The sequence below is a fragment of the Lygodium microphyllum genome, chromosome 2 (genome assembly GCF_053477565.2).
Source record: "Lygodium microphyllum isolate KBCC chromosome 2, Lygodium_microphyllum_v1.1.10, whole genome shotgun sequence".
Taxonomy (NCBI): Eukaryota; Viridiplantae; Streptophyta; class Polypodiopsida; order Schizaeales; family Lygodiaceae; genus Lygodium; species Lygodium microphyllum.
The window spans coordinates 156,786,098-156,799,672 of NC_141136.1; the positions used below are offsets into that span (position 1 = coordinate 156,786,098).

The window sequence follows — 13,575 nt, forward strand, 5'->3', positions numbered from 1 at the left end:
ATGATCTCTGTGGCCCAGAAAGGAGAGGTGGCACAAGGAGTGTATGGTGGAAGACGCATGTACTCCGGAGGGGTGGGGAGCAAAGGTTGAAGTCGGCAAGCATTGGTGGTGTGTCTGGTGATGCCACAGTAGGAGCACCTAGTAGTTTGGTCATCTGTCGGTAAAGAAGCCATGGATACCAGTGTGCCTTGTTGAAGAAGGAAGAGGTGGAATAGATCAGCCACGAACCATGAACCGCAATGTCCGCCTCAAGGGGTGTGAGGGCAATTCAAAGCACGAACCGCAATGTCCTCCTCAAGGGGTGGGAGGATAGTGGAAGGGCTAAAAGTGAGCTGTCAATGGGAGGAGGATGCAACCAGTAGTAAGAGGTTGCAACCAGTAGAAAAACGCAGGTGAGGAGAGAGAAAGACTAAAAACGCAGGCAAGATAGCCTGCAGGAGAGAAAGACTAAAAACGTAGGCAGCAGGTGAGAGAAAGACTAAAAACATAGGAAAAATAGTCTGCAAGAGAGAGGACTAAAAACGCAAGCAGCAGGGATGGGAGGAGGCGTTTTTTGAGATCCATGCAGAAAGTGAGGGAGGGGTCTCACAAATGATCTCCTCGATGTCCTCATCAAAGTTGATGTTTGTGCAATTGTACATGGGAGTGGGAATGTGTTGATCCTATGGAGCCATGGGTGGTTGATAACCTTTGTGTCTTGACGGAGGCCAAAACTAGGTGGAAAAAACCTATATAGCTTGTTGCACTGATCTCCAAGAGAGCTTATTGTCTTGTGAGGTCTGAGAGTCTTCTTTTGCTTGCAATGTCTTAGTGTGTGTCTAATGCATCTTATTACCTTGAGCATAGAGCTTTGATAGCTGATGTAGAGCAATCTCTATCGCCTAAGACGGCGACGTGGCATGAGTACTTGGACTTAGACACATACACTCTAGTGGGGTAAGAAGTAAAGGTTGATGATGACAATCTTTAGTGGAGTGGCCTTTCTTGCCACTATAGGTGCACCTAATGATACTTGCTTTCTCCTTTGGAAAAGAAGCTATAGCACTAGTGTGGTAAACGTGTAAAGTGAGGGTGAGAGGGGGAAGAAGATAGTGGTATCTCCTAGGTGATGCAATGGAATGAAGGAGAATATGAACTTTTGAAACTAAGATTTGCATGTATTACGCATTGTTTGCAATGCCCAACAATGTAGGACTAGGTTTTCATCTCCAATGTCACTTTTTTAGGTCAATTGGACCGAGGACAATATATATGCACACGCATTATACTTGTTAAGAGTGTGAATGGTTAGATTTATTTTGCATTTGGTCAAGGTTGGTGAGAGCAATTGAGAATACCATGCTAGGGAGAAGTTTGGACTGATTCAAGAGCAAGGCACATGGGAATCATAAGCATTGATAAAGTGCTAGTTTGTGATAACAAGTCACTTGTAATTTGTGCAAGCTTTGAATAACGATAAGAAATATTGTAGTGGGCACTAATCTTTGGGGCCTATTGTTCGTCGTCTACTTTGCAAGAGCATTCTAGTTTCCTATTTAGTGAGCCTTTTGCTTATTTGCTGATCTATTTCATGTGTGCAAGTTAGTTTACGTTCGTTGCCCTTGAGATTATTTCGAAAGACCTATTTTAATCAGCCCGATCGAGCAAGAGTTCAGCAGTTCCACAATTCATGCACAGAAGCATGCAAGAGTAGACAAAGAGTGGAGCTGCAATGAAGTGAATGCAGTGAAGAATCAAAACAAATGACATATGAGACCCTCTCCAATGCAAAAACACAAAAGTGTAGGTTGCAGATCAGCAGGAATACAAATTATATCAGCCACGAGGAGCAGTCAGCCCATAAAAGCAAAAACTTGGATTATGCAGCAGACCAGGTGATAGGTGGACGATCCTTGGGCAAGCTGTCCCAGCTCCAAATGAGGTCATAGTAGCAGAAATGGCAAATCACAGCAGGTTCTGGAGGTCAAAACAGGTTGCCTGCAGCTGCTGGACAGGTCAGGTTGTCAGGCAGAGAGGAAGGGGTATGGAACAGAAACGCAAAGGTGGAAGGCTCCAATAGCAAAAACACAGAGGTTTCAGATCCAGAACTGTCAGTAACAGCACACAAAATCAGCAAACCAGCAACATTGGTCATTTGACACCATATGAGGATGTGTAGCTGGTTGGAAGCGTGAAAGAGAAAGCATGAACATTGATAGATAGAAAGAACACATGAATGCATGAGCACAAGCAACTCAGAATGAACGAGCAATGGAGTCCATAAGTTGAAGCTAGCAGGGTACTGATACAATGATGACCAACAATAATGCCTCGAGTGGCCCTCTCTCCAAGGATGTAAGATGATGTGATATGGCAATAGAGAATGGAGTGGAGCATATATAGGAGCCTTGGGGCGGTACATGAAAAATCCTAGTGATGAGACATGAGACTAACTGAAGACACCTTAGAATGGGCCGCTTATTTGCGTCTATCTAGCGCCTAATTGAAGGCTAAATACAGTGTCAAAAGGCCATAATATGTACTAAACCAACAGCTCCAAGGCATTGATCCTTTTTGCACATGAGTTTGTCCTTGATATGCTTGAGTTCCAAACCCTAATTGTAGGGCTTTTTCAAACGGAAAACAAATTAAGTTCATTAAGTATGCGAGTTTTATCACGAGAATACAAGTCTATTTCTATTGAGTTGGGACAAAAATGCTTCCTTTGATAGAGATGTAAGTTCACTAGTGATTTTGGAAGGATTTGTTTGATGATCTTTACATTTTCAGTGTAAAACTATTGCTGAAAGATAGGTTTATCATAATGCTCGTACTTTAGTGTTAAAGTGTAGAGGCTGGTGTGCAAAGTTGTTTTGTATTTATGACAACCCTAACTGGATGAAGTGAGAATATGTACCTGCAACAATGGTGCAAATGATAATTATACTGAGCTACATGTCTCCAAGTAGATGGTCCCGGCTTGAGACCACAACCAAGAGTTGTAAGTTCGAGTCTTTGTGTCTAATTTGATAGAGACATCCTCCTTCCTTGGAAGGAATTAAAGTGTGGTTCCCATTCTTTCCAAGGAAATTTCCATTTGTAGTCCCTATGACTCCTTTGGCAAGTTGCATTTGTTGTGCATGTTGTGCTATGAGTGACATGTCTTAACTTGATTACAACCCGAGGATCAAGCGTTTTGATGTGTATGTGGGTAGGTCTCGATGTTTTTTGCCTTGTTCAATAATTAGATGCTAAGCTTCTTAGAAGCAACTTATGAAGTTAAGATCTTAACTTTATTTAGTTAAATGTGTATGAAAAGTTCTTTTGCTTTTGTATGTCATCAGATGCGGACACGTTGGGAAGATATGCTGGGTCATCATTGTCCTCGCTTTGCAATTGATAAAGAGGCAAGCTTCTTTTTTGCTTGTAATATAAGGGTTTTTTGCATAGGTTAACTTATATTGAGATATTTACTTTTAAGCTTCGACAGGTCCTTATACCAATTCCCAAGCCAGTAGGGTATACTGGAGCAGATGCTTATAAAATGTAAGTTTTTCTTCCTTGTTTTACTTTACAGAGCCATTATTGCCTCAGAGGTTTTGGAGAATTTAGATTAACTAATGCTGTTTCAAGATAGAATGATCCTCTTGGTATAAGCCCTTTCATTTCAAAGCATAACAATATACTGCAATCGAATATATCTTTTAATTTCTCAAGCAATTCTACTGGGTTTTGTAGAACTCTTCAGATTGGCAAGGAGAAGTTCCATACTCCTTGGTTGTTTATAGTTGGACGGCAAACATCAGAAATACCAATGATAAGCATTAATTTGGTATGTATATTATCATATGTGAAAAATCATTATGGTCTTATATCATTTAGTTACCCAAGGAGGCACTTTATGACCACGTGCCAGTCAGATTTTAGTCAGTGCTTTTGATGTTATGGGTATGTCAAGGAGATCATAACAGTTTTCTGAATGTCATGATGACCAAGGATGGGTACAGAGTATTTAAGCACAATTTTGAGAGTAGGCTACACAGGCAGTCAATTAGGTTATGTTGAGGACCCAAAATAATAACAGTGCATATGAATGCATGTTATGCTCCTTTATGCATCTTTGTATTTTTAGGCTATAGTTCTGAACATTCTAGGACAGATGTAGCATAGTGTTGGGCCTTTGTCAGTCATAAGCATTTTATGATACTAGAGCTTGATACCAAGTGGAAGTCACTCGACATACCAGCAGTTACCATGTATTCTTTATAACTTGTCTGAAATAAACTCGTCAACTGCATACATGTGCTTCTGTCAACTGTGTAGATGTGTTTGCACATTTTGTCATCCTTTTTTCTGGGGGGGTCAGGGGTGCTGCGTGGAAGTAAGAACGAGAAAAATGGTCTAAGAGAAAGGCTTCCTAAATGCATTTATAATGGCACTGCAAAGGGTTTCTTGAGGGTTCAAGTGATCCATAATTGTCACTTGCATGCTATTTTTGTTACAATTCTTTTTCTAACCCTTCTATATCTTTGGCGATGTTTTAGAGATATTCAGGAGGTGACTTGCAGGGAGTTGTTGCAAAAGTGGAAAACATGCCACAAAAGTGTGAGTAACCTTGATCATTTTGTGATTAATTAGAGAAACTCTGCTGATTAAATATGTTACAAGTTAAAAGCTCATTGGCTAGATTAACTGTCCAGATGATGCTCTTAACACAGTCAGGAGAACTGTGTCTCCTAGTGATTGCTGAGTGGAACTCTCACAAACTTAACAGCTCTAGTCTTATTATCAAAGTTGTAGAAACAGTGTTCTAATACATGGTCACTGTCCCGACCATCTGGAGGGATTCTGCACTTGCTAACAATGCCAACGAGACATGCTTTATGGATTCGAGGGACATACATGACTAATTAGCTACCTTACATTCTCCAAGATGTTTCCTGTGTGCTCAACTGTTGTAATGCGTAGTCATGCATCTAGAACCTGAGCAACATTTCACTCTATGATATACAGTGTGTTAACTGGCACATAGTCCACATTTCTACATTCAAGCGATAAAAACTTGATTAACTGAGCTAAGATTGGTACCCTTTATTGCAAGTGTATACTAGGCATTGCATCTGTATACCATGAGAGAAGTTGGCAGCTCAATAACCTACAAGCCAAGGTAGAGGAATTTGGAAAGAGCAAGTGAGTCTGCAAGTGGCTCTTGCAAGACTATGTTGGGAAGACTAATCACTTTAAACCACTAGGTATTGAGAGACAGTTAATAAGAACAAACTATAGATTCTTTCTTCCTGACATTGTAGCAGTGCTGTCGTGCAGACTTGAAGCAGCATGAGGAAGTGGTGAAACAGTTTTGGGATGTTCAAAAGTGGCCTAAATATATCCTTGTTCAATATCGCTGGTATGAGCCATGTTGTGTAAGCTGTTTCTGGCAGCTCTACTGAGTTTTTAAAATGATTTTGCTGTCCTAAATATGGTTTTCTTTGAAACTACAGTCACCAGGATGCCTCGTTTAATGCTGTTATTTTTAAAATTCAAGCTAGCAATTCTTTACATTTCTTATGAACTATTAGAATAAAAAGTTTAGTGCATCCTTTTTAGTCTGAAATGCTCAGATGGAGACATTTGGCTCATTGGAGGAGGCCCCTTTAGATATTAAAGTGGGATCCAGGAGAGAGGGTTTGGAGAGACCCATTCCTTGACAGGCTGTGGGATGCGGCCTTCTTTAGCTACATCACCAGGCTGGGGAGGACTGTTCAGATGAGCACAATCAGAGCACAGCTAGCAGCTACTCCCCACCGGCATAGACAGGATATCTCAGATCATGTTAGGGCTAGGAAAATTTCTATCTTCCTATGGTTAGTAGCTCATAGGAGCTCAGCAGTTGGTACATGGCTTGGGTGTGGCCGGGCTATAGTTACCAAGAACGGGGAACGGGAACGGAAACGGGACCCCCCGGAACGGGGGGAACGCCTAAAGTTAGGGAACGGGAACGGAGGGAACGGCATATATATATATATATATATATATATATATATATATATATATATATATATATATATATATATATATATATATATATATATATATGAGAGAGAGAGAGAGAGAGAGAGAGAGAGAGAGAGAGAGAGAGAGAGAGAGAGAGAGAGAGAGAGAGAGAGAGATTATGTATTGGAAATCTCAAGCCTGGCCTTTCCATGTTCGCCTCAAAGTGGCCCAGACTATTATTGGAAATCTCAAGCCTGGCCTTTCCATGTTCGCCTCAAAGTGGCCCAGACTATTATGTTGCCAATGCTCACATATTTCTTGCCATTGTTGCCCTGGACTACTACGACTCTCAATGCTCTTACTCAGTCTATTCGTTTCATGCTATGGAAGAAAGACTCATTGCATGCAAGTATTTCCTGGATCTCTTGGTCGCATGCGTGCACCCCCAAACGCATGGGTGGCGGAGCTATTTTAGATGCCCAAACTCATATGCAGGCACTCCGTTGGTCGCTTTTCCGCGCCATGTGCTCGGATCATCATCCATGGGTCGATATAGCCCGTTATTTCCTTGAGGGCCATGGCCTTCAACATGGCAATACCCAGATCCGCAGTTCTTGGTGGCATGTTCTTAATGCTGATTCGCGGTTCTCCAGTTCTTCTTCGTCGCTGCTTACTCCTTTGGTGTGCTCCTGGAAACACGTCCTCCAGAAGGCTCAGTGGGATCCAGCGGAGGATCGCTTAGCTACTAACTCTTTTCAATTGGAGTTGCTGGCAGTCTCGCGTTTACTTGCATGGGAAGGTAAACAGGACCTCAGACCACAATTCAACCGGATGGCCCGTTTGGGTTTGTCTTCAGTTGCGGATGCCACCCTTGCCAGTCGCAATGTGCTTATATCTTTTCGTACAGCCAGGAGGCTTTTCAGGATCCCTTGTGGATACAGGCCTTTATGGGAACAGCTATTGAGCGTGCTCCAGAGCAAACAACCCTTTCCTGCCCTTGCTTCGGATCATCCCTGGCAGGATTGGGACCTACAAGGCCGGCTGACTTTAAGCAAAGCTTCTGCTAACCAAGTGTATCATATTCTGATTAAAGATCGTCAATGGCTCGTCACCAAAGCGAATGCTTTATGGGGATTACGTAAATCCCGGTCATGGTGGAGGGAAACTGTGATGGCGGGCTGGTTGAACAAGACACCCTTCAAATGTAAAGTTTTTCTTTGGAGAATGATGATTGGTGGTCTTCCGCTTGCTTCGGCTCTCTCCAAGCGACGAATCTCCAATGGCCACTGTTTCTTTTGCACCACTGCTGTGGAATCCGCCCGCCACCGATTTATTTCTTGCCCCATCGCAAAGAAAGTCTGGTTATTTTTGTCGGCTGTTTGGCAAGGAGTGGTTGGTTTCACCCTGCGCCCCTTTGATTGGGTTTTCGGGCAGCCCAAATACCCTGCTCCTGCACAGCCACATATGAAGCTCGTGTATCATTTTCTTCGATATTGGGGCTGCTGGCACAACTGGACCACTTGGAATGCTTTTCTTTTTGACTCCGCCTATAATATTCAGCGGCATATTGCGAGGCTTAAGGGCCTCTTGTATTGGCAGTTGGATCTTCTTCGGCATTCTGATTTGCTCTCTAGGGAGGACTTACGTCCCTGGCATAGGGCAATTTCCTCTGCATCGTTGCCATGACGTTGTAACTTGTAGTATTTAGAACCTCTTCACATGATGACTTAGATTGTCGTCATGTATCTTGTAATCAAGTAATTTTGTACTTTTTTCGTAATTAATACAATTACCTTTTACGAAAAAAAGAGAGAGAGAGAGAGAGAGAGAGAGAGAGAGAGAGAGAGAGAGAGAGAGAGAGAGAGAGAGAGAGAGAGAGAGGGAGATTAAGTTAGTTGAAAGATTGCAAATTGGTTTATCTAATAGCATGGTATGTGTATCTAATATCTATCTCGTGTGTGTGTGTGTCTCACCCACTTACTCACTCAGGCGGGCAGGAGAGGCAGGAGCTAGTAGGGCCTAGGCGAGGCAAGCGGGAGCAGGCGGGTGAGGGAGGCGGAGCAGGCGATAGAGAGGGGAGCTGGCGAGAGCAGGCAGGTTCCAGAGAACGGCCGTTCCAAACAAGGAACGGCTGCTGGAATGGCCCGGAACGGTGCGGAACGGGGCTGGGAATGGAGTTTACATTCCATGGGCGTTTCGCTGGTAGACACATGCCCGAACGTGTTAATCCGTTCCTAAGGCCCGGAACGGGCGTTCCGTGTTTCTATGGGCCGGGCCCTGGTGGCGTGTGTGAGATATGGTGAGTTAGACGAGATGCAGATGCATTATCTATGGGACTGTCCCAGAGCTGGCACATGGGGAGGAGAACCCTTAGGATGGTCTATTATGGCACAACAGAGACTATGATTGTGACTTGGGTAGTAGCTTGGGTTACAGACAGAGGCCCAAGACATGGATATGGGGATTTTTAGGGTAGCTACTATTCTCATTGTTAGTCAAACATTCCAGTAGAATCCCTATTCTAGATTACTTGCAAGCATAGTGGATTCAGGGACACTGTTACAAACGGGAGTTCATGGCTAGTTTTATTGCTAGTATCATTTCTTGGCACATTTGGATTGCTCGGTGTAGCCATGCGAGAGACCTCTAAGATGTTCCCCCTGTAGAAACTCTTCCGAGGATTCGGATAGAGATCATCAACACTCTCCATGGGAGGTGAGAGAGGTTGCAGGGTGGTTTTGAGAGGATTAGGAGAGATACTGATATGTGAACTTGGGATTCTGACACCTATCTTTCAACTAGCCTTGTTGGAGGGTAGAATGATGAAAACACAGTAGTGTCCTACCTAGCAACATAATCCGGGCCTAAAAACCAAAATGCAGCAGTGGGATGAGTTGAGTATGTAGATGATAGCTCTAGATGGGGCAACAGATCCAGGGCTTCAATCCGAGCACTGGGGGTGGAAATGTAGCCTATAGATGCAGACTTCACACCCAAAGGGGCAGCAAAAGACTATGATGAGGGTGGAAAAGGAGTGAAGTTTGAGTCCTTCAGCGGTGTACAAGATAGGCTGAAAGCTTTGAATTTCATTTAGCAGTTTGATGCAGCCTATTCAGGGGGGAACTTCAGGGAGTCCTCAAAGACTCGAAAGGCAGGCACTTTCTTGAAAGGGCATTAATGCATTACAATGGTGGTCCACTCTTTCGATGTGAGTTAGAGCACCATCAACGTGGGTACAATTCAAGCAAATTTTTGCATCAAATTGGTTGACAAGTACCTTTGAGGTGGACATCATGACAGCTTGGAATAAGCTGGATGCTAAGGAATGTAAGAATTTGGAGCAATATAATAGAAAGTTTTGGGATGCATTACTGCCTATTACTTCTTATCGCCTCGTACCCCTTCATGAGCAAGTGGAAAAATATGTTTGTGGGCTGCTCAAAGGAATCAGGGATTTTTGCATTAAATCCACCGTGTCTAGCATGCCTCAGCTTATAGAGGTTGCTGCTACAGTCGATGCTTTGCTGCGTGGGAAGGATTTGGGCTTCCTAGAGAGTAGGGAGAAGTGAATAAAAATTTGCTTAAGGCTGAGAAAAGGGGCAGATCTGAAAATTAGCCTGAAAAGAGGCCAAAACAACAAAGAAAGGGCTTGAAAACATTGGCAGAACATAGGTAATTGATGGCTGCAAATAAATGTTTTATTTGTGAATAGGCAGCTCACATTGCAAGGGACTGTCCCAATAGGCAGCAAGCTGGAAAATCAGAAAATTAGGGAGATTCTAAAGGAAAGAAGTCTAAAACATCAGTGGATTGGTGCCTGATGTTGTTAGTGATCGGCCCAATGATGATGCGACTGAGTTGTGCAAAGCATGGGAAAATATTAGGGATCAACATGCATTGATTTTCTTTGATAATGGTGCACGAGCCAATTTCGTCTCTGTTGACATGGCCGCTCGTCTAGGCATCAGAGAGGATGAGATGGGACCCCGGGGAAAGTTGGAATGGCATGTAAAGGCCATGTAGAGCCTGTCACACCACTCATGGGAAAGCTTTGGTTGCACATACAAGGATATGTGGACAGCGAAGAGTTTTTCATTGCTTTACTTGAGGGTTGTGATGTATTGTTTGGTATGCCATAGTGTCACTGTATGCATGCAGTGATTGATTCTCGTGCAAAAAATATCACTATTCAGTATAAGGGAAAGGTACTCACACTTGATGTAAAGTTGAAAGGTGAATCTGTCCTTGTTGTATCTGCAGAACTGCCATTTCTAAAGTAATGAAAAATCATCTTTCAGCGTACTTGGTTTTTACTAAGGATAAAGATGATAGTGAGAATGTTGGGAACATCTCTAAGTTAGAGAAGGGTCACATGTCATTTTTGAAAATGTATGTTGATTGCTTCTCTCAGTCACTTCCAGGGTAGCTACTGGTTAAAAGGCGAGAAGATCATGGCATAGATCTTATCCTTGGAAATAGCCCACCTAATAAGCCACCCTACAGAGTTAGTACAGCCCAACAGGAGGAGATTATGAGTCAGGTAAATGAGCTGTTAGAAAAAGGGTTGATTCAGCCCAGCTCATCTCCTTTTTGTTCTCCAGTGCTTTTGGTGCAGAAAAAGGATGGTTTATGGCGTATGTGCATTGATTGTCGTGCTATGAACAAAATCACAATAAAGAATCACTTTTCAATTCTTGGGATCGATGATGTTATGGATAGATTGTAAGGGGCAGCCATATTTAGCTGTATAGATTTGAAAAGTGGTATCATCAGATATACATTAGACCAGAAGATGTGCCTAACAGAGCTTTAGGACATCTTTTGGATTGTATGAGTTTTCTGTTAGGCCTTATGGACTTATGAATGCTCCTGCCACTTTTAATCAGATGATGGATTGTATCTTTAGGCCACATAGAGGATTTGTGGGAACTTTCTTTGATGACATGATTGTCTAATCAAAGAACGAGGCAGAGCATCGAAGACACTTGGATATTGTATTCAATGAACTGCATGACGATAGGCTGGTTATCAATGACAAGAAAAGTGAATTCTTCTTGGAACATATTGTATCGGTTGATGCTATTAACATGGACCCTGCAAAGGTTGAAGCAATACGATCATGGCCACCTTTGAGGAATGTGTTTGAGATCCGTAGCTTCTTGGGTTTATGTTTTTACTACAGGAAGTATGTACGCGGGTTTGCTGAAATTGCATCTCCATTGCATGCCTTGCAGAAGAAGGATGTGCCATTTAGATGGACAACAATGGAAATTTCAACATTTGAAAAGTTGAAGGAAAAGATGACTTTAGATCCTGTGCTTGTGTTGCCCAATCTAAGGAAGTCATTCATAGTTCAATGCGATGTATGTGGTAACAACATTGGTGCAGCTTTTATGCAGGACAGCCGAGTTGTGGCTTATGAGAGCCGAATTCTCCACGGTGCAGAAAAGAATTTGCAGGTCTATGAGAAAGAGCTCTTGGCTGTTATTCATACACTGTCTATGTGGAAACATTATTTGTTGGGGGTTGATTTTACAGTGCAGACAGACCATCAAATTTTGAGGTACTTTCTGACGCAGACAAAGTTGTTAGAGAAGCATATGAGATGGGCAAATTTTCTATTTATGTTTCATTTTCAGATTGTACATATTGATGGTAAAAAGAATGTTGTGACTGATGCACTATCACGTAAGCCACAAATTTCAGCCATCAGCATGGTTTATCACACTGAGTTGGATGCCATGAAAGAGCAATATACTGGTGATTCGGAATTTGCTAATGTGTATGATCAGCTTTGGAATGGCCAAAGGCATGAACACTTTGTGCTAAGAAATGGATTTTTGATGATGCATAGACGACTATGTGTCACAAAGCAGTTAAGGCCTAGAGTTATCATTGAAAGTCATGTTCCTCCGTATGTAGGACATAGAGGTATTGATGCCATGGTCAAGGCAGTGGAGCATTTCTTTTATTGGCCAGCTTTGAGGTATGATGTAGAATAGTTTGTGAAGATATGCATCGTACGCTAGAAGGTAAAGCACGTTAGGCAAAAGATGCTGGGCTTATTGCAGCCCTTGCCTATTCCAGATAGACCTTGGCAGAGCATTGTAATGGACTTTATTTTTGAGCTTTCTAAGGCACCTACAGGGAATGATAGGATATGGACTATCATTTGCAGGTTTAGCAAACAAGCCCATTTCATTTCGGTGAGGAAGAAAATAAAGGCTTATCATATGACACGATTGTTCTTGTAGCACATCTTTAAGTATCATGGTATGCCATAGTTGATCATTAGTGATTGAGACCCCCGGATGATCAGTTTATTTTGGAAGGGCTTGTTTGAGAATATGGGTACCAGGCTGGAATTCTCATCATGCTACCATCTGCAGACAGTCCACAGATAGATAGTTAGAGTGAGGAAGTAAATTCCACTGTGTTAGTTTTTTTGAGGTGCTATGTTTCAGACCACAAGACACATGTGAATAGTATTTACCCTTGGTTGAGTTTGCTTACAATAACACAGTGCATAGTTCTACGGACAAAGCTCCATTTGAGGTGGTTGAGGGTGGCAGGAAGATACCACCTATTCTGCAAATAAAGGTCTACGGGCAAAGCTCCATTTGAGGTAGTTGAGGGTGGCAAGAAGGTACCACCTATCCTACAAACAAAGGATAAGATCTTTGATGCTAATCGTTATGTGGAAAACTTGGATGTAGCCTATGCAAAGATAAAATATGCACTTGAGAGATCGCAATAAAAGCAAAAGAGGGCGGCTGATCCCCATAGACGTGCTTTGCAGTTTGTAGAGAGTGATTATGTATTGCTGCATTTTGAAAATGCAAGGCTGAAAAAGATGAAAGGAAGAGAAAGATTGTATTCGAAGCCGAGTATGAGATACTATGGGCCCTTTCAGGTGTTGGAGAAGACCAACAATGTGGCATATCGCCTGAAATTACCTCCACATTGGCAGATACACAATGCCTTTCATGTCAGTTTGTTGAAGCCTTTTTATGGTGATATGCCAGAGGATATGTTTGCTGAAATTCAGCCTGAGATTGAGGAGCTAGATGAGATTTTGGTACCTGAGAACATTTTGACACATAGGGAAAGAAAGGTCAAAGGTAAAGTTTCCAGGAGATTCTTGGTGAAATTTCAGAATTATTCACCAGTGGATGCTAAATGGATGGAAGAGGATGAATTGACAGACCATCCTTAGTTGTTAAAGCTTTACCTGGATGTCTTTCAGTTAGAGCCGAATTTAGTTCAGGCTCGGTTGGGTTCAGTAGAGCAAGGGTTCGGAGTATTGCCTGATGCTCAAGGGGGAGGTAGCATTTCCTCTTCTCCAGTTATAGATAGCTCTCATATGTGGATCTCAGATGTATTCAGTATGCATCCAAGGTACTGTGCTAACAATATGTTTGCCATGAGATCACTACTTAGTGTACTAGTCACGGTGAGATGTATGCAGATGAGTATGAGTTTCATCCGGGCACTGGAACTATACTTTTGCATCAGCTTATGATCAATTTAGCATGAATTTTGCCTCAATTTTGAGACAAAAATTCTGATAAGTTTCAACTCAATTTTTGATTAGCTTGAGAA

At 42.4% G+C, this 13,575-nt stretch overlaps 1 protein-coding gene across 2 annotated transcripts in view; it reads left to right on the forward strand.

Moving 5' to 3' along the window:
• The window catches only part of NPU (ATP-dependent helicase/deoxyribonuclease subunit B), an 85,032-nt gene that overhangs the window by 45,682 nt on the left and 25,775 nt on the right, over positions 1–13,575 (forward strand). For both annotated transcript variants that reach the window (XR_015694896.1, XM_087700204.1), the window contains exons 2-6: positions 3,324–3,386; positions 3,470–3,525; positions 3,718–3,811; positions 4,524–4,584; positions 5,305–5,386. Coding sequence is in view for 1 of the 2 variants with exons in the window: in XM_087700204.1 (XP_087556330.1) it covers positions 3,324–3,386; positions 3,470–3,525; positions 3,718–3,811; positions 4,524–4,584; positions 5,305–5,386 (356 nt within the window). In the remaining variant the exon portion in view is untranslated. The remainder of the gene's footprint in view (positions 1–3,323; positions 3,387–3,469; positions 3,526–3,717; positions 3,812–4,523; positions 4,585–5,304; positions 5,387–13,575) is intronic.